This window comes from Aedes albopictus, chromosome 2, assembly GCF_035046485.1.
Source record: "Aedes albopictus strain Foshan chromosome 2, AalbF5, whole genome shotgun sequence".
Taxonomy (NCBI): Eukaryota; Metazoa; Arthropoda; class Insecta; order Diptera; family Culicidae; genus Aedes; species Aedes albopictus.
The window spans coordinates 297,994,829-298,020,929 of record NC_085137.1 but is presented as its reverse complement, the minus strand read 5'-3'; the positions used below and the strand labels follow the sequence as shown (position 1 = coordinate 298,020,929).

The window sequence follows — 26,101 nt, the reverse complement described above, 5'->3', positions numbered from 1 at the left end:
CGTCCATATCGCCGCCATTTTTCTGAAACCATCCGCCGCCCAGTTGCCGTTGCCGGTACACGGAATGGGTCCGCTGTGATGGCGATATCCGACCCCCACTCAAAAACCGCCTGACCTAATAGGAATGTGTTCAACGGGTCGGTGGTGTAGTTGGTCCTGCCTTCTACTCGGCCTGTAGGAGGCGGTCCACAATCCCACACTACCTGGGCCTCCCGTCCAGGTGTCTGTTGAGCAGATTATCCCCCCATTTTTCAAAGGAAAAAAACATACGGTTCCACATTGCGGACGATATTGATGTCATCGGCATCGGTGCGTAGACAGCTTGGATGAAGGCCTACTGAGGTAAGCTGAGAGCAATTTATGGATATCTGTTAAGTCAGATTGTTTTTCCTTTGCGTTGAATTTATTTTCAGTGGCATATCTAGAGGGAAGCAGGATTTTAATTTTCTTTCAATAAAAAGACAAAAATAAAAGACGATCCGTTAAATTTTGCAATTTTTTTGCCGGATTTAATCCATTTTTTTCTCGATTTATCAATTTTTTCAGTATGTTGTTTTCCGCTTTTTTTCTGATGTCCATCCACTTCTAGTTGAATCGCACACCCGGCAGAGATACGATCAGTCTCTTGTATCGAACGATTCTATAGATTTTATTTTAAGAACGAGTCCTCGGCGTTTTCACCTCGAATGTACCGTGCATTCTTATAATTTTTCGCTTCTTGGAGCTAACAAACGTGTTATTTTTCTTCGATATCTTTATTACTAGTACATGTTTTGTTTTCATTTCTTATTTAAGTAGTTTATTTTATCATTCCTTACTGATTATTAGCTTGATTTTATATAACTGGTTTTGTTGAATCCTTTTCTTCACTCCTTCAATCGTACTTTCGCCCTATTTTACCTTTTGCTGTTGCTTTCTGGTCTTCTAGGTTGTTACAAGGTTTTCATTCGCATATCTTTGCTTCCGTTGTAAGTTATTATTTTTTGGTTGAAAGAGGGGTTAGATATTGTTTCATGCTTTTCTTATTAAAATGATATTTCTACGCTTCAAAAAACATCGATATAAAATGCTTAAGTTTTTCCCTTTGACTGCATTGTTATATAGGTGTAAAGTATGTAAATGTGTACGCAATGATGTGATCGTTTTCAAAATTCTTCTTAAAATAAAAAATGACGGAGCGCGTTTAGTGCGCCTGTTCCAAATACTAAAAATATCATGCTCGTGACTATCTCTCTGGTAAAGCAAACACAAAACGAAAATGTAACACGAAAGATATTAGCGCTCGAAAAGAAAAAGAAGACTGTGAGACTGAAAATATGGTACGCGGAAAATAAGATTTAATCTCCTTTCGCGACTTCGTGCTCAAAACATTTGATGCCTTCGTATTCTCTTTTCCTTTTCTCGCTAGATATTATGTACCTTACTTAAACACTTTTTTCCTCTACTGTTGCTGATTTTAAGTGATTTTAAACGGATAGTGTATTTTTCTTAGTATTTTGTGTAAATTTGTTCCTTCCGGAATTACTATCTCTTTAATTATTAGCAAATCAAAAACTCCTTATTTTGAACCAAACCGAATATTGGTTGTTTTGACATTAGACGATGGGTTCCGTATTTCTTTTTTTTATCTTTTTGCCGAGGATGATTCGAATGCGATCGAAATTTATTACTAAAAACGTTTCCTAATCTCTCGGGCGCGATTCCCGAGGCAACAAAAGACGCGAATTTTAAATTTTAGAAAACGATACGAAAAAACAATACAGTGTGTGTGTTACAAAATTACTTGCACGGGGATCTTACTGTTGGTCGTTGACCTACCGTAGTCTGGAGTGAAACGGGCTCTTCTAACGGTGTGACGACACAATCGGCAAGCAATTTGGTCCAGAACCGGTTCGATTTCGTCCTTCCAAGGATAGCAATTAAGCCTCGCGATGTTGAAAGGCCTCCTCCACAACGAGACTGTGCATTGTTTGGTGGTGATTGTATGTTGATGTGTTGTTGTTGTTGTTGGGTGTTTCTTATGATCGTTTGTTTATGTGGGGTTGAAGGATTCCCTCGACGACGGTTCATTCTAGTTGTTGTACCAACAGCCGGCTGCCAATGATTGCGTGTTCAACATTCACGTGGTTGTTCTGTTTTGCACTGTTAGGAGGATCGCTTAACCAGCTAGCGAACGTTGTCCTAAGTCCGACCTAACCCGATGTGCTGCTCCGCCGCACGTTACTCTTTCAATCGAGCTGCTGCTTTTGCTTTTTGTTGTTACTTTGCTTTTCCGATTCGATTCAAAATTTAAACATTTTGCCGTTTCATAACACGATCCAATATTCAATTTGGTTGTCAATTGAATAGTTACATTTAAAATAGTATAGGTTTTTATACTTTTCTATATTCTATGGGTTTTGCTTTCATGTTGACGCTTTTTTGAGTGACTCTATTCCAAGAGACGTTCAGAGACATCCCAGGAGTTGTGATGTACGATTACTCCATTGATGTTTTTTTTTGAGGGATGCCGCACGACGTTGAAATGCGATCTCTGCCTTGCGAGTTTTCCGATGCGAGTTGTTTATGCGGAGCTTTCGGTAGTGGTATTTTGGACAGCGTTGTTGTTACCGCCAGCTCCTGCATCGTTTCTGGGTCTCTGTCCACCTCGTCCTCCACGACGCGGGAAGCGACCGCGACCGCCACCAGCACCGCGCACTGGGGGGCCCATACGACGCGGTTGTTCCGGCCCGTTCTGTTGGTAATCGTTCTGATAATCGCCACGGTATCCACCACGTCGTGGAGGGCCACCGGGGCCGCCCATGCCTCGTCCACCGCCGTTGTGATAGTTGCGGCGGAAGAACCGTCTCGGGCCACCTCCTCGTCCGCCTTGGCGAGGTCCATTTTGACCGTCCATCATTTGATTTTGGTCCATGTGTCCATTGTCGTTCATTGGTGGACCATCACGACGAGGTCCTCGCGGAGGAGGACGATACGAATAGGCGTATCCTCCACGTCCACGTGGACGGAATCCGCCACGGCGCTGTTGAAGTGGTTGCTGCTTCATCTGGTGCTGTGGAGGTTGTTGTTGTTGCTGCTGTTGTGGTTGTTCACCATTTTGACCTTCCATTTCATTGTGTTCCTCGAGTGGCTCACCGTCCTTGGAGTGGGGTCGACGTTGGCCACGCTTTTGCCACCATTGACGGTAACCCCGACGTTTTTCGGCGGCATATGGACTTCCCTTCACTGGCTCACCCTGGGGGCCAGTGACGTTGGCTGCCTCATTACCTTTTTCTCCGATGACAACGTCGAATTCAACCACTTCACAATCACCGACGGAACGGACGGCCTTCTTCGGGTTATTACGTGCAATAGCTGACTGATGAACGAACACATCTTCTTGCGTATCGCCACGATTGATGAAACCATAACCGCTCTTCACATTGAACCATTTGACCACACCGGTAACCTTGGTAGCGATCACTTCCTTTTGCTGTTGTGGAACCGCAGGTTTATTATTGGCCGGAGGTTGTTGTTCCGGTTGCTGCTGCTGCTGCTGTTGTTGGGGTTGTTGCTGTTGAGGCGGCTGCTGTTGTTGTTGCTGCTGCTGCTGTTGCTGCGGCTGTTGGGGCTGCTGTTCTGGCGCACTTACTGCCTGCTGGTCAGCCATGTTGTTATAGCTCTTCCTGCTAGTTCGGTATACAGACGGCACTATACTTTTTCGAATTGGAAAAACTCAGATGTTGGTATACCACTGGACAATGACTATTTGATGTTGCGTTCTGGTTGTTATGATGTAAAAATTAACGTTATAGTCATGCTATTTTGGATCGTATTTTCGGTGAATTTACGGATTTTATCTTCCCATTAGTAAGCACAGTCACATTTTTACTTTTTCACCAAGGCAGCTGCTGGTACCGCATGTTGGAACACACGACTTTGATAGAACGGAGCAAAGAATTTTCCTAGGCACCCTGTGCTCAGTTCACAGTAGTAGCCTTCTCGCTTTTACAATCGCATTCCGCTGCACTGGTGAGAATGAAACACAAACACCGTCTTACGTCGCTAGGTAGAGCCGGCTACTGCAAAAACGGCATACCCGTCATGCGGTCTGAGTGAATCTGTCACTGTCACATTTTGACAAAAGGGAAAAAAGGCGAACTGCAATAATTATTTTTATTGCATTATTTGCATTGGCTCGTAATTTTTTTTGAAATGACTGTTGAATTTACACTAGCTTAACGAGTCTTTAATCGTTTATATTGGCTGTTAAGATAAATAGTCAAATCTTGAGTGTAAAATTAACATTGAAATAAAATAAAATTGAGCTCGTTGATGTCAAATGTTCCATTCGGTAACCTTAAGAATAAGCTGAGAAGCAGCTTTAATACCAGTTGAAGCCGAAAAAGAAGAATATATGTTTTAAATTACTTTAACATCTAATTAATGAGTGTTTGCCTTTGCATAAAGTTGGGAACATTTTATTCACCAAGGACATTCTGGCATTTTCCGGATGAGAAATGTCTAGAAGCTTCCTTAGAAGCTATTACCGTTGTGGTTAAAATCGATTTTGCTCCTCACCACTTAATATTCGTTTCGTAATCAAATTCTATGCTTTCTCCCAACATTTGAGCTGAAATGATTGAACATTGAAGAAGTGTAGAAATAGCAAACGTTTAACGTACACAAAAATAAAAACTAAAAAAAAATAAAATTGAGACTTACCAACCCAAGTAATAGTTTGATGACCAATCGGCTTTTTAAATTAAGAAAAATTCAATGATTTTTTGTTTTTAAACAAAAGAGCACCTTTTTCTGAGCCGCTGATTTTTTTCAGATTTTTAGAACTTCATTTTGGTACCTAAAATCAATTTCAAAGAGATTTTTTGAAATCACCTTTTGACAGCTGGGCAACTGCCTGACAGCTCCGTTCAGTATAAAATGCGATGAGGGGTGATTCGACAAATCGCTCGCATACAAATTTCAAATTGATGTTTAAATAGGTTACCGGCCACCAAAATTGATGAAAATTTGAAGCCAATTGGCTTCTTCAGCGGTGTTGAGAAAATTTCATATTCTGAATCTGATTGCCAAACTGAGCCGAAATCCAAATTTTCATTAATTTTGGTGCTCGGGAACCTATTTAAAAATCAGTGTGAAGTTTGTACGGGAGCGATTTGTCGAATCACCCCTCGTCGCATTCTGCACTGCGCGGAGCTGTCAAGCAGTTGCCCAGCTGTCAAAAGGTGATTTCAAAAAATTTCTTCGTAATTGATTTTAGGTATCAAAATAATGTTCTAAAAATCTGAAAAAAAATCATAGTGGCTCAGAAAAAGGTGCTCTTTTGTATAAAAACAATAATTTATTCTTAACTAGCAGTCCCGGCAAACGTCGTCCTGCCTGCCTACTCTGTTTTTTGACATCCGGTTCCATGAAGAAATGCCCCTCAAAATGGAATTTCAGATTTTCCTATTTTTCTTGCCTTCCCGGTCACTTTTTCTAATTATGTTTTCGTACGAACACGTCGGAGCCCTGCACGAATGAAACACTGAAAGAATGCTGTAGATCCGTTGGCCCGTTCCCGAGCCTATTCGTGACATACAAACACCGTAGACTTAACAGTAACACATAAATGTCAGGAACAAATTCAGTTCGATTTGTGACGCCAGTTTTTCCCCCACCTTTCCCCCAGAAAAATTGCCCAATACTGGTTTTCTTAACGCGACGCTTCTAATGTCAGTTGGCTCCGCCCTCAACAAAGCAAAACTGAGTCCACCAATTTATGTCGAATTCGTTTTTGATTCAGTTCCAACCTGGGTTGGAACTGGATGAGATCACAGTTTCAACCCCAACCCGACTTCGGTTTCGCTTGTACTAAAGTTTGTTTGAATTTGTTTGACGTTTGTTTGTTTACACATTTTCCGCCAATCCAGTTCCAACCCAGGTTCAAAAACGAATTCGACATTAGTGACCATGACAATGAGCGAACCGCTTGTTTATTTATTAGGTCATTAGGCATTAGCTACATGATGTCCTCGAGCGTTTATAGCCTTGTGTGTTAAACACTAGCTCAATGATCTCGACGTCCATGGATCGATTCCAGTCTGCATAGTTTTGAAATCTTTTTACAAATTTATGTTATAAAAATTTGTCATTACCAGCCCAATCAATTTTCAAAAGGTATCCTTATGGAATTCAGACCTTATGAATTGTAGAGGTGACCATTCCCACGTCATAAACCCCAATGACACATTCTACCGTGACGTTACAACGTTTTGGTGCCTTTTCGGCCAGATTTTCTATTATACTTTCATAGTCTGTACTTATAACGGGTAGAGTAGTTTGCACTGTAAAACCTGATTAAAAATGAGAATGAGTAGCGTGAGGTTACTACATTGTAACGTCGTGCTATTAATTCCCATTTTGAACACACTTTACAAACGAAAACTCAAGTGTTTTTCATTATTTCAAATATTTGTCGTTGTAGTTCGCCATTCATCCGAGGTTGCCTGATTTACGTTGTGTGGCCTTTTGTCGGACTTGTTTGGTCAAATATTTGTCATGTCTAAGGCCAGTAGTACACAGGGTCAAATATTTGACAAGGAAAGAACTCAAGAAACAACATCAGTTTGACACTAATGAAAATTCGATCGAGTCAAACAAGATGTTTGAGCATTGGTTTCTTTTTGGACAAATATTTGACCCTGTGTACTAGCAGCTTAATGGGACCTTAACTGTTCAAGAGATCATATTTATTTACAAATAATCCGAATATGCGGACAAATATATATGTCATTGTAGTCCGACATTTATCCAAGGTTGCCATGATTCACGCTGTGTTGGTCATTTGTTGGGCTTGTTCGGCCAAATAATTGTTGGACCTTTAGAAACAAAACAAACAGTGCTTCAATCCTGTGTATCTCGTAAAATGAAAATGGGAGCCACATGTTTAATAAGGGAACCAATATCCTACGTGGGGAAGCTTATTAAAGTTTGTACCACAGACAAACAGACGTATCACTTGGAACAAAATGCGATTAAAATCATCGTCACGAAAGCACCATCGCCCAATGCTAATTACACTGTGTTTCGTAAATCCACTGAGTAGATTTCGGTAGTGTGAAAACGTCAAACAAATATTGCTATTTTGTATAGCCTAATCGATAGAGCTCATTTTTCTGAGTATAACATGATTTTATTGGATTCCAATAGCTTTGTTTTGATGATTAAAATAACAATACTTTTAATTTTCGTGGATAGAATGACAGTTCAATCCATACAATGACAGTTCGACCCGAACAAAAAAAAATCCCATACAAACTCTAAATGCATTTTCAAAATAGTTCCCGCACTCCAAAAAATATGAAATTTTGAATTTCGACTAATTTTTGGGCGGAGAATCTGATTAGGGGCCATTCATAAACCACGTAGACTGCGACTTGGTAATCAAAATTGCAATGGGATTTCCTGATGTTTCACCTTAACCAGCAGTTTTGTCCGCTATAATTTAAATAAAATATCTGATTAGCAAAAATTTATTAAACCAGCAATTTAGGGGTAGGCGGGGCAGTATGGACACCTTTAATATTTTGAAATATGCTAACTCTTTTGAACTTTTAATGAATGGAGAGTATAGTCCATTTATCTAAAACGTAGTTTCAGGAAAGAAACATTCGAAATTAAAATTATACTTGACTTCACACGAAAAAGTTGCGTCCCCGTTTTTTGTGAATGGAAATTATAATTTTCACACCATCTAAAATAAGATTTGGTGAGTAATTAATTGCAGGTAGATTAAAACCTGATATTTCAAGAACACATGCAATTAGTTTAGCTGTGTTTACATGCTTAACATATTTATATTTTCTTCTTTTTTTTAAATCAAAAATCCAGTTTGAAAATATCTTCTCCTACTGGGGCAGAATGGCTCTCATCTTTGTGCAAGGCAAAAATATTACCTAAATCGCAAACCAACAACATTCTTCGTTTTCAGTATATTTTCGATTAAAAGTTTACTACAGTAGTAATAGGGTGAAACAAATTGGTCAAAAAACGACAACAATGGAAAATAGTTGTCCAAGGCACAAGAGTGCTGAAAAATCGAGTTTTGCAACGAGTTCCATACAAAATTTTATGCAATGAGTTTTTTCATTATAGAACTCATTTGAGTTGCATAATGTTCATAATGCAACTCAAATGAGTTGCATAATGAACATTATGCAACTATTTTTCATTATGCAACTCATTTCAGTTGCATAATGAACTGGTACAGAAAAGTTGGTAATTTTGATACTGAAATGAGTAGTATAAAATAGAAATTATGATACTGAATTGCATAAAAAAATTTATGCAATGATTTTTTCATAATGCAACTCATTTGAGTTGCATAATATTCATAATGCAACTTAAATGAGTTGCATTATGAACATTAAACAACTATTTTCATTATGCAGCTCATTTCAGTTGCATAATGAATCGGTACGGAAAAGTAGGTCATTATGATACTGAAATGGGTAGTATTAAATAGAAATTATAATACTGAATTGCATAAAATCTTTTTTTTTCCGTTTACACTCGTATGCAGTAGCTGCTAAATAGACTTTAAAAGGATAGGGTAAATGCACTAGTCTTCGCCCCCTCCCTAATTTTCGCCTTCCTAATAAAACATTCGTAGTTTTTGTGATTAATTAAGTAGATTGTTGTTTGCTTTTCAACGTATCTGAGAGAGCAAATAAAAATAAATCTTGTGCACTAATAATATTCCACAAAACCAATAACTTAATGTATCGAATTAGCGATTGTAAAATAGTCATGGCAATGATGTATGTTTTTTTCAACTCAATGCAAACAGAAGCGATAATCAGAACCTGGGAGACATACAAAATCAACACTTCCAACCCAAAATAATGAACATTGATAATCATACAAGTCTAAGGAATACACAGCAGGTTATTTATTCAGCTAAATTGATAAAACTTATCAATTTTTAGCTATTTTTATAGGTGGCGAAAATTAGAGCAGAAAATTTTAAGTTTCCAATTTTCGCCCCTGGCGAAATCCCTTGTCCCGTTATATTTATATTGCGTGTTTCAGTCTTCGCCCATCCCTTTCTCGTACTGAAATCGGGTGTGGAAATAACGAATAAGGTGAAGTTGATCTTTGTAAGGTAGGGGAAAGTGGGGCAAAATATACCATTTATGCAAACGTGGTAATTCTAATCTATTTAATGAGTGTCTTCTGTGATTTTTGGCCACTGAATTCGGAGGTCGATTCGACACCCAGTTTTCAAGGCAATTTTCAACGATCCTCGTCAAATTGAGTCTCCTTGCAATCACACAAACTACTTCGTTTTTGATGCGACGTCTTGCTGTCATCGTTGCAAAAAAGGAAGAGAGCGAAAATGAAATGCGAGCAAGCCAGCCAGAAAAGCACGTGCAAATCTGTCACTTTTGGCACATTTGACTGTGAAGGCAAAAACGGGTGATTTTTGGGACTGTTCGCCACGACGAATGTTCCAAACCGTCATGTTTTATAAGGGAATGCCCGCTCAATCTATTTTGGAAGATAGGTTACTATTTTGAATAAAAGACGTCAATTTTTGGTTCACGTGACGCAAATTTACCGAATCAGATAAATAATTGAGGAGTCTAGATGTACGTGACCTTTTTGTCCAACATAAAAAAATCCAAAAGTCAAACTTTTTTAAACTTGTTTAAAATTATGTTCACGTTGATGAGAAGAAATACAAAAAATGGGTGAGAAAATGAAATAGATTTTAAAAGACTTTGCATGGGGTGAGCAATTGGTAATTAATTTCGCGCCTCTTTTACTCACGAGGGGTTATCACTAACACTCTATTGTTCAAACTCTCTGAATTTAACCCTAAAAGGGATACCTTCATGGCCTCAGTTTCGTCACCTCGCTGAGTGTGTTCCATCAAAGACGAGCTCTGAAAGGCGCCTGGGGTCCAATGGACCCCAGGTATCCCTTTTAGGGTTAAAAAAGTGTTAAATTTTAGGTGTTGGAAAATTTTACGGGGCAAAACGTCCGCTGGCATTTCTCGCTTTGGCTAGTAATGAAATGTAACTTCAATTCAACTCTCATTTAACTATTCGCAACAGCTATGAAAGAATATGGACGCTTGTGGTAGGGGCCGATTCAAATATGACGTCCATCATTTATCAGGATTTCTAGACCATCCCTCTTCCCTCTGTCACGCTTTTTCGTGTACCTAATTCATGAAGTGTCACACTTTCTCAGACCCCCTCCCCTCTAAACGATGGACGTCATATTTGAATGACCCCTAGTTTATCGGTCAATGTCAATCGCTTGAATTCTATGTACTTCAAATTAGAAAATCTTTTTGACGTAATTTATTTATAAGAATATTTCTGGCGTTTGATTTAAATAAGTCGTAAGTTTGCTGTGATTGAGAACAGCCGAATTCGCAAATTTTGTTATATCTAGTGTATGATTTCAAAATCAGTAGCCCTAATAGATATTTTTTTCGTGACGTAATTTATGGATGTTCCCCTTAAGTTATGTAATGCAAAAAAATCCATTTCAAGATCATCCCTTCCATGTTAATTGTTTGCATGGGACGTAAACAGACCACCCACTTCACCCCACAAAGCGTAACGTAATTCGTGTACGTACCTCATTAATACCTAATTTTTAGTTGGCCATGTTTTCTACTTTACAATCTATCTATTGATATATGCATGAGTTGTTTCATTCTGTTATTTTAAACTCAAGGAGGCGAATAATATGCATACAGGAAAATTATTTTTTCTTGATTTTCCAGAGGGCAGCTTGCTTTGCATAACTCAAAAACGCAGAAGACAGTATGTACTAAGCTTGCCGGGATAACTAGTATTCAATAAAATTTTAAGGATAGCCATGATCGAATTGAGGAAAACTTATGGGCAACTGTAGGGGGCGAAAATTAGATTGGAGGTGGGGCGAAGATTGAATTTTGGGGGGCGAAAAATAAATCATAAATCAATATTGAAAATTGTCATTTTAATGTATTAAATCTTCATTTAATGGTACTTTTGTGCTAGGTAATCACTGATTGAAGGATAATTAGCAAGAATCACCAAAGAAACATAGAGATCATCGAAAATATATGATGAAACTCAATAATTTGTATAGTTCAATGCTTTAGGGGGGCGAAGTCTAGTGCTTTTACCCTACATGTATCGAAAAACTTAACTTTTTTGTCATTTTACCAGGTAAAATTGGCAAGAACCTTAGGGTGTCCATACTGCCCCGCATCCCCCTATATATGCAGTTTAATTTAAAGTTAATAAACAAACCAATTAGAGACATATATTTTGTTTTGTCCAGGAGATGCTGGAGCGCCAGAAAGACAGTCCCAAAATATTCCAAGTATAATGTATTCTGTATCCTAATGCCTGCGTGGTGTTTAACAATCCGCGACAACATTTATCAATAAAACAAGCAAGCCAAATATAATGTGATATGGAGTTTCCTATGACGTTAAACCGACAGCCAGCATTTCAAGTGGTCACACTCCCTAGCGCGCGTGATCCATTCCAAGCAACGCGACGAACAAGCGATCAGAGATCATCCCTCATCTCACGCGCGCTCGCCACTAACCAGTTCCATTCCAGCATCCACCATAAACATCGCAAAGACGCCGGTCAGCCTCTCACATCGATCTTCGCTTCCAACCTCCACCTTATTAGTCATGTATGCTCTGCGCTTCGCTGCAAAAGCAAACACAAAAAGAAAGGTATCTCCCAAGGAATGCGCGCCCGCGTGAGTCGTTCCAGCAGCCGGTGACATCACAAAAGCACGCGCTCTGCTCATCTCCGCTCAGAGTCTACATGCAGGCCAAAGAACCGGCGCGAGGACCCCCAAAAACAGTTCGCAGTCACGTGCGTTTTAGCCAATCGCGCTTCTCAAGATCAAAACACACCTCCTCGATCATCCGCGACCACGACGGAATGGAGGTTGGCTCGCGCTCTGTGGAGAGAAGATTTATGCACATGATTCGGCAGATTGGCATATGGATTCTCTTCGGTGACCTGCTGCTCCTGCAGTCAGTAGTGGCGGCGCCGAAATCAGCATAAACTAGTTGTCCGCTCGCCGATGATGAGCAGGTTCACAACCCCACGGCAGGTTGGGTGTCGCGCGAACGACCCAGCGGGTCGGCATATAAAACTGAATGATTTCCAGGAAGCGCCTGACAGTTTCCAAAATATTGCGGAAGGTTTAGGATCGATGGAGAGATAAATAAAATTTGAAAAGGAAAAGTGTTAGAATGTGCGGTTTGAAGTTTTTAACGGTCGTGCTAGTTGCCGTGTTTGGTTTAGGTTCTAGCGATCGTCAAATAGTCTCCGCATCACCAGTGCCCCACATCATTGATGCTCCTAGAGCTCACAGCGGTTCCGATATTCCAGCGGCTCTAGAAGGAAAAGCTAAGGCTTTACTGGATGAAGAGGTAAGTTGAACCTTAAAAATATCATAATAAATAACTAAATAAATACACCAAACGATTATAAAAGTATAAAAAAATCTCAAAACAAAGTATCCCAAATAATATGGGAATAAAACCGTTTCTACTAGGGCATTAGATTCAGATCAAATTTCCTTAGGAGAAACTATTTTCATCCAATATCTATGAAATTACTTTGTTCCGAATTTTTAATACTTACAAGTATTGGTTGAAAACGACAAACTCGTAACTCTTAAGTTTTTCTATAAAAAGCACCATAAATCGAATAACGCTTTGAACAAAAAACTAAACAGTGTAAACCGCTGCGTAAATATTGCAGGGTGGCCACACAAAATCAAAAATGAAATTCCCGCATTTTTCCCGCATTGATTTCAAATTTTCCCAACTTTTCTCTAAATGTTTGTGAAGCTTGTAAAACATCCAAGAATCCAAACATTTAAGTGGATTTGTAAAATTTACAGTGTGATTGCGATACTGGAACAGTTATGCAAGTTTTGAAGACGTTTAAAGATATCAAAACAATTTCACATGTAACATATGTCGCCTGAAATTTGCTTCTTATATTAGAGGACTAATAACGATACCCATACATAAGAAATGGGCCTAAAATTCTTTCAGTACATGAGGCGTTCTTCTATCTTCTGATTTTCAAGATTTCAGTCACAATTCTCGCCAGAAAAACTTGCAGAAGTGCTTTTATGAATAGCTCCAAGAAGAACATGAAGAATTTCTTCAGGTTCACATTAGCAAATAGATAAAAAAAAACCTTTACAATGTTCACATTTCTGTTCTAAAGAATTCATATAAGAAGCTTTTCATGTTTTCCATTGATTACACAAATAATTCTTTCAGGAGTTTTTCTTGAAAATTTGCAGGCAATAAATTGCCGCTATCCAAAATTCTTATTGACAAAAATTCTCCCACAATTCTTAGATTTTCCAGCTAAAATTATTTTCTTTGATTTATAAATTTTACTAGTTTTTTTAGGTAGTTGACAGTACACACCCAGCAAATCTTCGTGATTCCTCGATAATGTCTCGGCAAATTACGCTGTGTATTGTGCGAAAAATACTTACATTTATTTCTGGCAAAATTTCGTGTACAATTTCCTACGGAATTCTTAACCTCATTGTATTGTATAGCACATAATTTTTCGAAACGGAAACTTTAGTTTTTAACTTTAAGTCATGCCAAGGAAAAACCTCATTACGTAAAATTAAGATCTAATCGTTGACTTGAGCATCCGAACAGTATAAAACTGTTATCCGGATAATCTCTATTAAACAAAAATCACTCATGATTCAGAAAGCAATAGTCATTATCAAATGTTTGGATTTTAGAATTTCAGCGTGACCTTCAAGGTATAATTGTGAAAGTGTGTAAGAATCTGAATTTGAAGTGAGTTGAGTGCTAAACCTAGGTTTGGGTTGGTTTAAATTTTAAAGGCGTCAATTAAAATCATCAATTGAAAAGTTTTTAGAGATGAACCAGCCGAGGGCTGAAAGTCTCTTTAATAAAAAAAAATCCCGATCATGAAGAGAATTCCTTACTTATTCCCGCATTTTTCCCGATGAATTCAAATTCCCGACTTTTTCCCGCTTTTCCCGAATTTCCCGAGTCTGTGGCCACCCTGATATTGCGGTAAAATAGAAAAAGTCCAACGGGGTTGCGGTGGTTTCGACCGCCGCAGTCGTTCCACAAACGTCAAAGTGCTCGGTTCACGCTGCAAAGCTCTCACTCACTTGGTTGCCATAAAATTCAAAAATAATGAAAATTGTTTCAATTTTTGCAATTGCTGCCACATACTTACCTTACCGATCAGGCTAAGGCCGGGTGGCCTCTGCTGTACATAGTAGCCGCCTCCATTCTACTCGGTCCATGGCTGTTTGTCTCCAGTTCCGCACTCTGCGTAGGGTCCGCAGATCGTCCTCCACTTGGTCGACCCACCTAGCTCGCTGCGCTCCACGTCTTCTTGTACCGGTCGGATGACTCTCGAGAACCATTTTAGTCGGGTTGCTATCCGACATCCTGATGACGTGACCCGCCCACCATAGCCTCCCGATTTTCGCGGTATGGACGATGGTTGGTTCTCCCAGCAGCTGATGCAGCTCGTGGTTCATTCGCCTTCTCCAAGTCCCGTCTTCCATCTGCACTCCGCCGTAAATGGTACGCAACACCTTCCGTTCGAAAACTCCAAGGGCGCGTTGGTCCTCTGCACGTAGAGTCCATGTTTCGTGCCCATAGAGGACGACCGGTCTAATCAGGGTTTTGTAGATGATTAACTTCGTGTTACGGCGAACTTTATTCGATCGTAGAGTTCTGCGGAGTCCAAAGTAAGAACGATTTCCTGCCACAATGCGCCTCTGAATTTCTCTGCTGGTGTCGTTGTCGGCGGTCACCAGTGAGCCCAAGTACACGAATTCTTCAACCGCCTCGATTTCATCTCCGTCGATATGAATTCGGGGTGGCGGGCGCGGTGATTCCTCCCTGGAGCCCTTTGCCATCATGTACTTTGTCTTCGACACATTAATGACTGCCACAACATGTAGCTAATTTCTAAACTATATTAGGTGTAGTTTTAGCACTTTAGTATGCAGCTGTACGCCATTAAACATAATTTAGATTTTCAACTATTTATTTTTGTTTCAAGGTTGTGTGCATACTTTTTGAAGTGTGCAGCAGTTTGACGTTTGCGGAACAGGTCTTCTTTGTCTTCTTCACTCTATTATCTAAGTTTTGGAGGATATTTACGACTGGGAAGAAATAATAAGGACAATCTGGTATAGGACACCACTCATGAAGTTCGTCGGCCCAACCATGGACAGAGAAATGGGCAACGAATCCTTCCTAACTGAGGTTGCAGACACACATCTGGACGTACTCTTCCAAGTGCACCCATCGGACAGGGAGCTCCCAAGCTTAATGAGAATGCGCACCTTTGAAAGAGTGGAAATGGACAGAATAGTAGAAACATCAATATCAGGAGAAAGGCTAAAGAAGGAGCGGACGGCACCTGAAGTGTGGCAGGCACGGTTCAAGGAAGCGTACCAAACAAAGTACAAACACCACATAAAGATCTTCACGGATGCATCAAAAACGTCTACCGGAACGGCCATAGCGGTATACGATGAAGCAGACTCGGACAACATCACGGAGAGCATCAACTCGAACTTTTCAATCACGAACGCTGAACTACTCGGCATTTTAAAAGCACTGGAACTCATCAAAACAAAAGGATACAGGAAAGCGGTCATTTTCACGGACTCAATGAGTGCGTGTGTGATGATACGAAATGGACGAGCAGTGGACAACAACTATCTCATAGGAGAGATATACAAGGAGTTCCTGAACAACGCGGAAAGTGCGATCAAGATACAATGGATACCGAGCCATATGGGAATCCATGGGAACGAAATCGCCGATCAGCTGGCAGTGGCCAAAACACAGCACAAACAATCGGACTACCAAGGAGTAACTGCTGGAGACGCGCTCGTCCTGAGCGCGAAAAATACGTGGGAAGATTGGAACCGGAAGTACAAGGAAGTGTCGAAAGACAAAGGAAGATGGCACTACCAATTGATGGAGAAACCAGGGAAACGGATATGGAGTAAGGAGCTCATACTAAACCCAAAAGAAGTGAAAATTCTAAACAGAATTAGAAATGGACATTGTATGATGAAAGAAAGGAAGGCGAAATGGGGTTGGGAAGAAGACGAATTGTGTGAATGGTGTGAAGAAACCGAAAATCTGAAACACATAATCTACGAGTGCCCACAATACAACCTAAGTCGAAGTCAGTTTCCGGCATTGGAGTATATGAAACCCTTAGAAGTGATTCTACAAGAAGGCTGTGAAGAAGAAATGAAGCAAATAGTAAAGTTTTTGGAAGAGAACAACATTCACATATAAAAAGACAACTAAACATGTAACAAACACACAACTAAACATGTAACGAAAAGACAACAGTACACCCAGGGGCGAGATGGACCAACCGTGGTCTTAGCCTGTCTAAAAAGACAAATCCAAAAAAAAGAAATGTTGAACTGTTGTGGCTTTCTCAGTCTAACAGGATTAAAACGGCTATGCCAAACCCCTGACCGTTTCACTTTTGTTAGACTGAAAAGCCACAACAGTTCAGTAGTATTGTTTCAATGATGGTTTTGAAACAAAACGTAAAACTTATAATAGTTTTGCTGTGGAATGATTTTACTCGTGGCTATCCATGAGTTTACTATTTCATTAATCAATGAGGTGCCACAAAAACTCACGTTTCGGGTTTCAATGAGTTTGCTTCAAGCACTTAGTAAGTAGCTGAAAGGGGGTTTGAGGAGTTTACGTCGTAATTCAGGGGAAGCGACAGAGAGCTACCAACACCATCCATACAAAAAATAGAACTGTTCATACATGAGGTGTTTGGATTCTATATTTAGGAGATTTGACAAACACCCATTCAAGAGTAACGGGTGGCCACTAAATAACGGGAATGCTTTTAGCAGCTGATTAAAAACAATAGAAGCGTCCATAGAGTAAACATTTTTTAGACAAAACCATCGTCTATCTATCCACAAAGTCAGCGTATTTTTTATTTTGTGTCAACTTATTCTGTTCTGCAGAAAACGACATTGAAACAGGAAACACTACCAAAACGCCTTGGACGGCTCTACTGATTGCTCAAAACAACCGTAAAAAAAGTTAATAGTAAACCATTATAAAACTAGAACCCGCCCGGTTTTGAATGAATTCCACATTTCGGCATCCCAAGAAACAGATCCTGAAGGAAATAGAGGAAAACTAGCAAAACCAATAAGCATGATATCATTTCACATAATAAAATCTTCTTTTGTGACATGGGCTGGATAAATCAATAGAATGCCTTGTTAAATAACAAATATTTACATCTAATCACATTTACACATTGAACAACATGTAAATGGTTCGTTATAAAAAAAAATAGCACAAAAAAAGTTCAACAATGAACCACAGTGCACAAATTACATCGACACGTTTTGGTGATACAGAAAAATAACATTTTTTGGAAATTTCTATAAATGTCATTTACGGGAAAAGGCTACAACCAAAGCAAAAAAAAAAAACAAGTCAGTATCCCCATTTTTTCTTATTACTGTTTGAGTGTGTAGATGCTAAAGGTAGCTGAGAAACCATTTATTTTGACCAACGATTTCACAGACGCAGAAAATGCGTGAAAGTAAACTCTGAAAAGTCGTACAAAGCAGTTGCTCCAACATCACTGCAAAAAAATACTGTACAAATTACTACGTTCAACTTTCTTAAATTTTATATTTTCCATGGACGTACATTGTTAAACCTTTATGATAGTTAAATTCAGATTGCCATTTTTAAAGATCATATATTTTTAAGAGCACATTCAAAGCATTCCCGTTATTTAGTGACCACCCGTTTATTTAAAGTAAGCACGTTAACTGCGAACAATACTCGCTGCTCACCAAGATCACGGCATATGGCGGCGTCGCATGAACTACGAATTGTACCAAGTATGAAAATAAATCGATACAGTATGAACCCAATTTTGTCAGCCCCACAAACTGTTTGCTCTCATTAACTTACGGTCAAACTTTAACTAATTCAATCATGTTCATCACTAAACTACTACTTGAAAATCTTTTTAGATATTTAAGGAGAACAAAAAATGTGTCCCCGAAACAGGCTGACAAAATCGGTTAACAACTGATGTATAATGAAGCGGATAAAACACGGCAGGCTGCGGTGGGCTGGGTACGTAGCTCGTATGCCAGAGAAATGACAAACTTATACCATATTAGCAGGAAGGAGCCGTTGGCTTCGTAGTAGAGCGCACACGTTGGCCTTTTAGGTCTTCCTCAACTGCATTTTGCGGCCCTAAGGGGCTCCAAAATCTCAGGGCGACTGGAAGCGATTGATCCAGGACTAAGACCAGTGGAAACGATTACTTCAATCGGCGTAGACTCACCATTACGAGTTGTAGAATATCAAGTATCAATTTGTTAAATTATTCGCATGTTGTTGTCAAAGCATCATAAATGTTTCAGTATCTACATTTATGGATGCAATAAGTATTAAACATAATTGATAATGTTCACAATGAAAGTTGTTGATATTGAAAATGATTTTCAGGCATCTGAAATCAAACAATTAGATATCTCAAATATAAATTATGTGTCAATAAATTATCTCAATAAATTATGTTCAATCGCGTTTTATGGGGAGATTTTAGTTTTCTTGTACACAGACGTCAGTATTGCGACCACATGGTGGTTACGTCAAAACGTTCTTTCTAATATACTCACATGTTTTAGAACAAACACATTTTTTAATAATTGGAGCATATGCTATACATGGTGTAGGATATGTTAAGCTAAAAAAATGGATTTTGACCTACACTACCCGTCATAAGTACGGACTCACAAAAAGTATTGCAACAATATTGCATCACCCTGACTCACCTCGATATCTATAAAACCAGAACACCTACGAAAATGCCGCCTTCAGAAAAGTTGTCGCTTTTGGTATTCTGAATAACTTTCCTGAAGACAGCATCTTTGTAAGTCCTCAGGTTTTGGAGATATCGAGGTGAGTCAGGGTGATGCAATATTGTTGCAATACTTTTTGTGAGTCCGTACTTATGACGGGTAGTGTATGTGGCGTTTACGTCACCTATGCGAATATGGGCAGTGAATTCTCCACGCATCGAGATAGGCCAAGAAATTTCTTGCGAGCTGCGTACTACCCATAAGCCATGATTATCTGATTATTGAAATATTTTATGAAACTGTGGAAGAAATAATCAAAAAAGACCCTGGTGATTGCGACGTTTAATCAGTTTACGCTGTTTAGTGAATCCCCTAAATATGATTTTCCAAGAACGTCGATGTGCTGACTACGATTGCGTAAACAGTTCTCAACCGATTTCAATAAAATTGCTTAGACGAAGAAAAACGTGACAGCGGCTCAATATACAATCACTCACGCGCACAGTTTACTACGATCACCAATAGAGATAAATGACATTTCAACACACGAACACTAGCGCAAGTTTTTCCTCACACAAAAGTGCACGCCGATTGAAAGGCTATTCAGATTGCATATGCAAATATTACCCAATCGAATTGGGTAAAACGGGTGAATAATGATAAAACTAACGTCCGGGGCAAGAGTGCAAATATTTTCCTCGCAGTTTCACAACTACATCTACAAAACATAATATTTTTCACAGTTATGTAGGGGGATTAGGGGCATAATGGACACCCTAAGTAAATGAGTACGTTAGGCCTGTATAACAAAGAAAAACTTAACATATAATCAGTTGGCTTACAACTTTAGCTTGTTTCCGACGTATTTCAATCATTCACAGCAGGTAGAGTGTCTTTATTGTGAAGAAATAATAAATTGTAAACCGTGTGTTTTTCAGGGCTGGCAGCAAAGGTACGGGGCGAAAGGGACACCAATCGGGGCATAATGGACACCCCTGCATGTTTTATGCTAATTCTTTGATAACATCGACCAGTTAAGTAATTTGCCTACGCAGATCAATACCACAGATACAGGGGATGGCCAAAATGTTTGGGATAGGCAATTTTTTTTTCTCCCACAAAAAAATTCAACATGCTGTAACTTTTCATAGAGTGCATCAAAAAATCTCAAATTTTGACTGTTTGTCAACCTATTATATGTGCATCATTGGTACAAATTTGGGCTCGATTGAATAATCTTTCGCAAAGTTAGAATCTTTCGGGTAAAACACTATTTTTTAGACAACTCATTTTTGAGCTGTCATATCTCGGAAACCAGTGAACCGAATTGAATGAAATTTTGATCGTACACTAACAATATACAAATGCTTCACAAACCATTAAAACATCGATACTTTTTGAACGTTGAAAAAAGCTATCATGGATTGACACTTTTTGGATTTTTCTCGAAAAAATGTAAATTTTTTCAAGTCAATGTCAATAAATTTTGGTGTTGATATCCAAAGATTTTCCACTTCTGTTCTCAAGTTATCTCAAATCAGATATATTAGAGCCTATTTAGATTAAGGGTAGAACACATTTAGTAATTTTTGTATGGTATTGTAAATTTGACTTATTTTCCTCTATATGGGTAAAAATTTCAACCCGGTATAACTTAATTCGCCGTAAGAAAATATTACATTTTATAATGTTGTATCAAGTATCAATATATTGTTGATAAACTATTAAAAATTCATTCAATTCGGTTCACTGGTTTCCGAGATATGACAGCTCAAAAATAAGTTGTCTAAAAAATAGTGTTTTACCCAAACGGTTCTAACTTCGCGAAAAATTATTCAATCGAGCCCAAATTTGTACCAATGATGCACATATAATAGGTTGACAAACAGTCAAAATTTGAGATTTTTTTGATGCACTCTATGAAAAGTTACAGCATGTTGAAATTTGTGGGAGAAAAAAAGTTGCCTATCCCAAACATTTTGGCCATCCCCTGTACAATATTCCATCTTACCCGAGTTTACATAACATCAAAGTTAATTAAATAAACTTTAGACTAAAATAATCGGATTGATTTTTTCCAAGCTCTCTAAAACGCCTAACAGTATACAATGTGCGTACATCCATAAATAATTGCCGGTGTTCATTTCGCCCCGAATCGACTACAACATTAAAATTACTATTTTAAGTAAATTCTTATCAAAAATAAAGTACTTCATCCATTGCTAAATAGGCGTATACATGTAGATAAGGTAACAATTCATTTGTTTTCACGGTGGACACACTCAAACACATGTAATACCTTATTTGCTGCTCCTTCGAAATTATAAGAATTTCACCGAATGAAAAACATATTTCAATTTCAATGATATTTTAATTAATCTGAAGGAATATAAAAGGTGCTTATGAAAAATAGAACAATGACTTGTTCCTCTACACTTATGCATTAAGGACAGACTTGTTAGAATCCCAAAATGGCCGCCAGAATGGCCGACTTTGGCACCTACTCACGATTTTGAGCGCACAAATCTCTTCGTAAACAAATCCAGCGCACCTGATCTTCTTATTTCAAGCTTATAACAAGTGAGCAAGAACAGAATAATAAAATGTACTGTGGTTTGAAGCTTGCTTCTTGAGATTTGTGCGTCTGAAATTCTGATGCACTGTTGAAGCGGGATTTCAAGACGTTTGTCCTTAAAAGTTTAACATAAAACAGGGGTGTCCATTTCACTCCGGGTGTCCATTATGCCCCTAATCCCCCTATTGAGGTGCAAAGCAATCTCTAAATAATTTATTTTAATATCTTCTTACAGGGCCAGCAGGGAACCTACGATTTGGCAAACATGATAACCGACGAGCATGACGTTGAGACGGTACATTCACATTTCCTAGCGGTGCAGGAAGCAGCCCATGTCGATACCCCCAAGAAGAAACGAAGACATCATCACCACAGACACGAGCACCACCGGAACTAGCATTAGCGTTCACCGAAACATGACCTGGCACGCTGAATTATTGGACAAGAAAAACATTAGTTTATAAACAAATAAACTGGATGCAAGCTCTAGTTTATCTTGCAATATGAACAAAACCGAATTGAATGCAATATGATAAGATTTAAGATATTGTTTACATTACTTTGTGACAGTACAAAATGGACTGATATTATAAGAAATAGCGACACGCTGGTACGTGAAGCAATTTATGCAATATTGCAGTGCAATATTTTTGAATGTTCTATTAATTGTTAAGTTGGAAATGAAAATTAAAATATTGAAAATAACCTGATCAGATTAGTTTTGATTGAAAACATATCCACAATCTCTTTAGTCTTCTCCTTTCAAGACAACATTTTTGGCCAACCTCGCTGCACTACAAATTTTTTGAAAGGTACATTATTATGCATTTGTCCTGAAATGATTCAAATATTATCAGCGAAAGTATTTTCAGTAGATTTTTGTGAAATCGAAACGTTTTCTAGGGACAAGCACATTGTGCCTTTCAGCAATACTTTTAAATAAATCCTTAACTGAAAGATATCGTTGTTATGAATTGCACAAATTTACTGAAACCGGAATACTAGAGGTCTATTTGCAACGGTGACTCGTTCGGAGTCATTGTCGATCAAGAAATTCCAATAGGACTATACTGCCCATAACCGCATAACAGTAACATTCGACAAAAGTAGGCATTGGAGAAAATGGAACCCAAAGTTGCAACTTTGAATAGTATAGGAATGAATCGAAATTTTAAAAATTTCTCATAAATTTGTAATCAGTCGTATAGCAATCAAATTTTCTACAGCAGTTCCTGTACGCTGGGGGAATTGTCAAAAAATAAATCGAACCTCAATATGATTGATGTCACGCTTTAAAGCCAATCTATTTTCCTAGTGTGACTGTTATGTGGCCACATTGCTCAATGAGACAAAATGACTTGGTATTTTTTTTCATAAATCCTAGAACAAACTTGATTTTTTTATTCAGGTGGTCGAAAGCACTTGTGATTTGATGATGATCCCCGATATTAACTCAATACCAGTAAAATATGCAAATGTTACAAATATGCAGCATAATGATTTGCTATATTTGATACCATGACAGGATAATTTCTAATTATTCTGGAACCAGTTTTTGACCCAAGTTGCATAGAGAAAAATCGTAATCATGCCAGCTCAAACGTGTGATCAACATCAACACTTCAGTTGATAGCATACGCACCAACTTGTGGCGTATTTGGGGGGGGACAAAGACTCTCAAAACTAATAAAATTCAGAAAATATCAACGCAGATCATCTCATTTAGGCATATTCACGTGAAAACTAGTAAATTGAGCTGAAAAAAGTTGAATATTGTCCAATTTTGGAGAGCTGCGCCCCCAACTGCGTCACAAGTTGGCGCCTATGGTTGATACTGATGCGATAATCAGTGATGGCACATACACAGATTTACCTAGAATTACACAGATTTTTCCCCATTTTCGCCTACAGATATCTGTGATCACAGATCAAAGATTTTTGCAATAAAAAAGATTTTTAAGAATTTGAAAACTATGACAATGACTTTCGTGAAAAAAAGCTTTGTTATAATTTTCAGGTACTCAAATTTAAATAATAGAAATTAAATCTTCTAGTTGGATGGTCTAGACCAAGCCTCAGGCGCATTGTTTTCGACGTTTTTGTGGTTTCTAATGATCTTCAGATGCAACCTGGGAGTGTTTTGGTCGACGTTATTCTAAGAACATTTTTTTCCGTGATTTTTAAACAAATTGTTCAAAAATATTCGATTTTGGAGACATTAATCTATCACAGATTTTAACTAAGATTTTCTGAAATTTCCTACAGATGAAAAAGATTTTTTTGACCAAAATCACAGATGAAAACCGAAAAAAATGTGGCAACACTGGCGATAATACCAACTCTTCGTTAAGCTGTGCCAATACGAAGTAACACTCATTTGTTTATACTATACGCAGTAGTACTCTAATTAGTTCAATGGAATCGTGTCATTCAGTAAACTGTTGAAAACGGCTGCGGATCAGAAAAGAGATAAAACTGGAAACTGCTAATGGAAATGAAAGAAAAAATCCCCGATCTGTTGTGCTTGACTTACGTACGCTATAACGGTTTCTCCTATTTGTTTTTTCTATTGGAACGAAAAAGAAAAACAAATATTTAGCTCCTATGGACCACTGCACGAACTTTCGCTGGCCTGCTTACTCTCACAGAAAGTTTGACGTTTGAGAGGTGCCGACACCGCTTCAACGTCAAATTTCGTGTGAGAGTAAGCAGGCCAGAATAAATTCGTGCAGTGGACCATTGTATGGATTTGACTAGCATTAGCATTAAGCAAGTCGCACACGTTTATAGGGGGTGTAGCGTGGTTCAAAAAATCGTTTTTGCTCCACACCGCTTATTCGATTCGTAACCAGATTCTATGCCTCCTCCCAAAATTTGAGCTCATTTGGTTGAAAATTGAGACTGCACAATAGTATGGAACAAACTTCAAATTCTCGCTCCAGTCGACTTTTTTGATTCCATTTAGGTCCCATATGAGCTGTGCAAAATTTCAGCGCAATCGGTGAAACTATAATTTAGCGCAAGCGGCTCAAAGTTTTCATACACGGAGAAACTAAAAAACTCAAAATTAGGTACTTTTAAACTCAATTTTGAGTTCTTTTTCGTCTCCCTTTTCATGCGCTCTTTCTAATGTTGTCAGAGAGTGAAGAGAGAAACAGCCCAACTTTTGCAGTTCAGTGCGTCAAGCCAAAACTGAGTTTCTAGCACAGTACTCAAATTTGAGTGAATACAACCTAGTCGAAATTTCGGTTGGGTAAAAAAAATCTAAAATTAGGTATTCCTTTCACATGGAAGCAAGCGGGAACAACCCAACAAAAACATCGATTCCATCAACTCAAAAGTGGCTTGACGCACGCAACCCCGAAGTTGAGTGGAAAGAACTCACTTTTGGGTAGTTTCGTCTCTCCGTGTAGGATTTACTATGGGAAAAGTTACACTTTCAATCAAAAAATCCCGGAGGTCGCCCTTTGTCTCCTTAATTCAAATCGATCAACGTTTCTTGTAGAAAAATCATTTGTGAAACTTTCCTTCGAAGACCGCAAAACGATTGGATACTTGTGGAAAAAGTTATTGATTTATTACCGATTAGTGATCCAACGAACGGCTTTTTGTTTTGTTTTATTAGCAGCACTGTAGCTGCTGCCTTGGCTGCTGCTGTTTCTGGGGGTGGTGATGCCTCCCGCCTCCCCATTCAACAACGACAGCAGCAGTGCTGCTGATAAAACAAAACAAAAAGCCGTTCGTTGGATCACTAATCGGTAATAAATCAATAACTTTTTCCACAAGCATCCAATCGTTTTGCGGTCTTCGAAGGAAAGTTTCACAAATGATTTTTCTACAAGAAACGTTGATCGACTTGAATTAAGGAGACAAAGGGCGACCTCTGGGATTTTTTGATTGAAAGTGTAACTTTTCCCATAGTAAATCCTATGAAAACTTTGAAGCGCTTGCGCTAAATTATAGTTTCACCGATTGCGCTGAAATTTTGTACAGTTCATATGGGACCTAAATGGGATCTAAAAAGTGGACTGGAGCGAGGATTATTTTTTTCCATACAAGCGTGTCCCATACTACTGCACAAGCCCTTCAAAGTTTGTAAGGGAATTACTATGGGAAAACGATGTTCTTCATTCAATCGACCATAGCATTTCCCCAAGTGCCCTAGATGATTAGTTGACCCTTAGTACTCCTCGGCCACTCTATCAGCTACAACTTTGCCGAAGACCGCATTAAAATCGGACGGCTCATCAATTAGTTATCGATTTGTATCCAACTGGACAAACTTTAGTAATGATCCTCCAGCTTCCCAGCAGGCAACATTGCTGCATGTGGCGCCAAAGATAGCACACTGAAATCATGGCTACTATGTTTCACTGCAAAATGCAGTGATGCCTTCCGATTAGTTTAAACATCATAAGCAAAGATTTCGATTCTGGATAAAAATCGGTAACTAATTAATGAGGCATGCGATTTGAATGCGGTCTTCGGCAAAGTTGTAGCTGATAGAGTAACCTAGAAGCACCAAGGGTCAACTAACGCTCTAGGGCACTTGGGGAAATATTACGGTTGATTTAA

The 26,101-nt window shown here is 38.6% G+C and overlaps 3 protein-coding genes across 3 annotated transcripts; 2 read left to right on the top strand and 1 right to left on the bottom strand.

Annotated features, from left to right (window-relative positions):
• Nucleotides 1-482: 482 nt before the first annotated feature.
• On the bottom strand, nucleotides 483-3,920 carry LOC115270301 (Y-box factor homolog). The gene has a single exon (XM_029879669.2). It carries the CDS (start codon nucleotides 3,647-3,649, stop codon nucleotides 2,564-2,566), a length of 1,086 nt encoding a protein of 361 aa, XP_029735529.1. The 5' UTR covers nucleotides 3,650-3,920; the 3' UTR covers nucleotides 483-2,563.
• A 7,410-nt stretch (nucleotides 3,921-11,330) lies between these two features.
• LOC134287139 (uncharacterized) lies at nucleotides 11,331-22,188 on the top strand. Its single transcript, XM_062848817.1, has 2 exons — nucleotides 11,331-12,448; nucleotides 21,762-22,188. Exons 1-2 carry the CDS (start codon nucleotides 12,269-12,271, stop codon nucleotides 21,921-21,923), a joined length of 342 nt encoding a protein of 113 aa, XP_062704801.1. The 5' UTR covers nucleotides 11,331-12,268; the 3' UTR covers nucleotides 21,924-22,188.
• LOC115269753 (uncharacterized) lies at nucleotides 15,289-16,450 on the top strand. The gene has a single exon (XM_029878567.2). It carries the CDS (start codon nucleotides 15,293-15,295, stop codon nucleotides 16,370-16,372), a length of 1,080 nt encoding a protein of 359 aa, XP_029734427.2. The 5' UTR covers nucleotides 15,289-15,292; the 3' UTR covers nucleotides 16,373-16,450.
• Nucleotides 22,189-26,101: the final 3,913 nt, after the last annotated feature.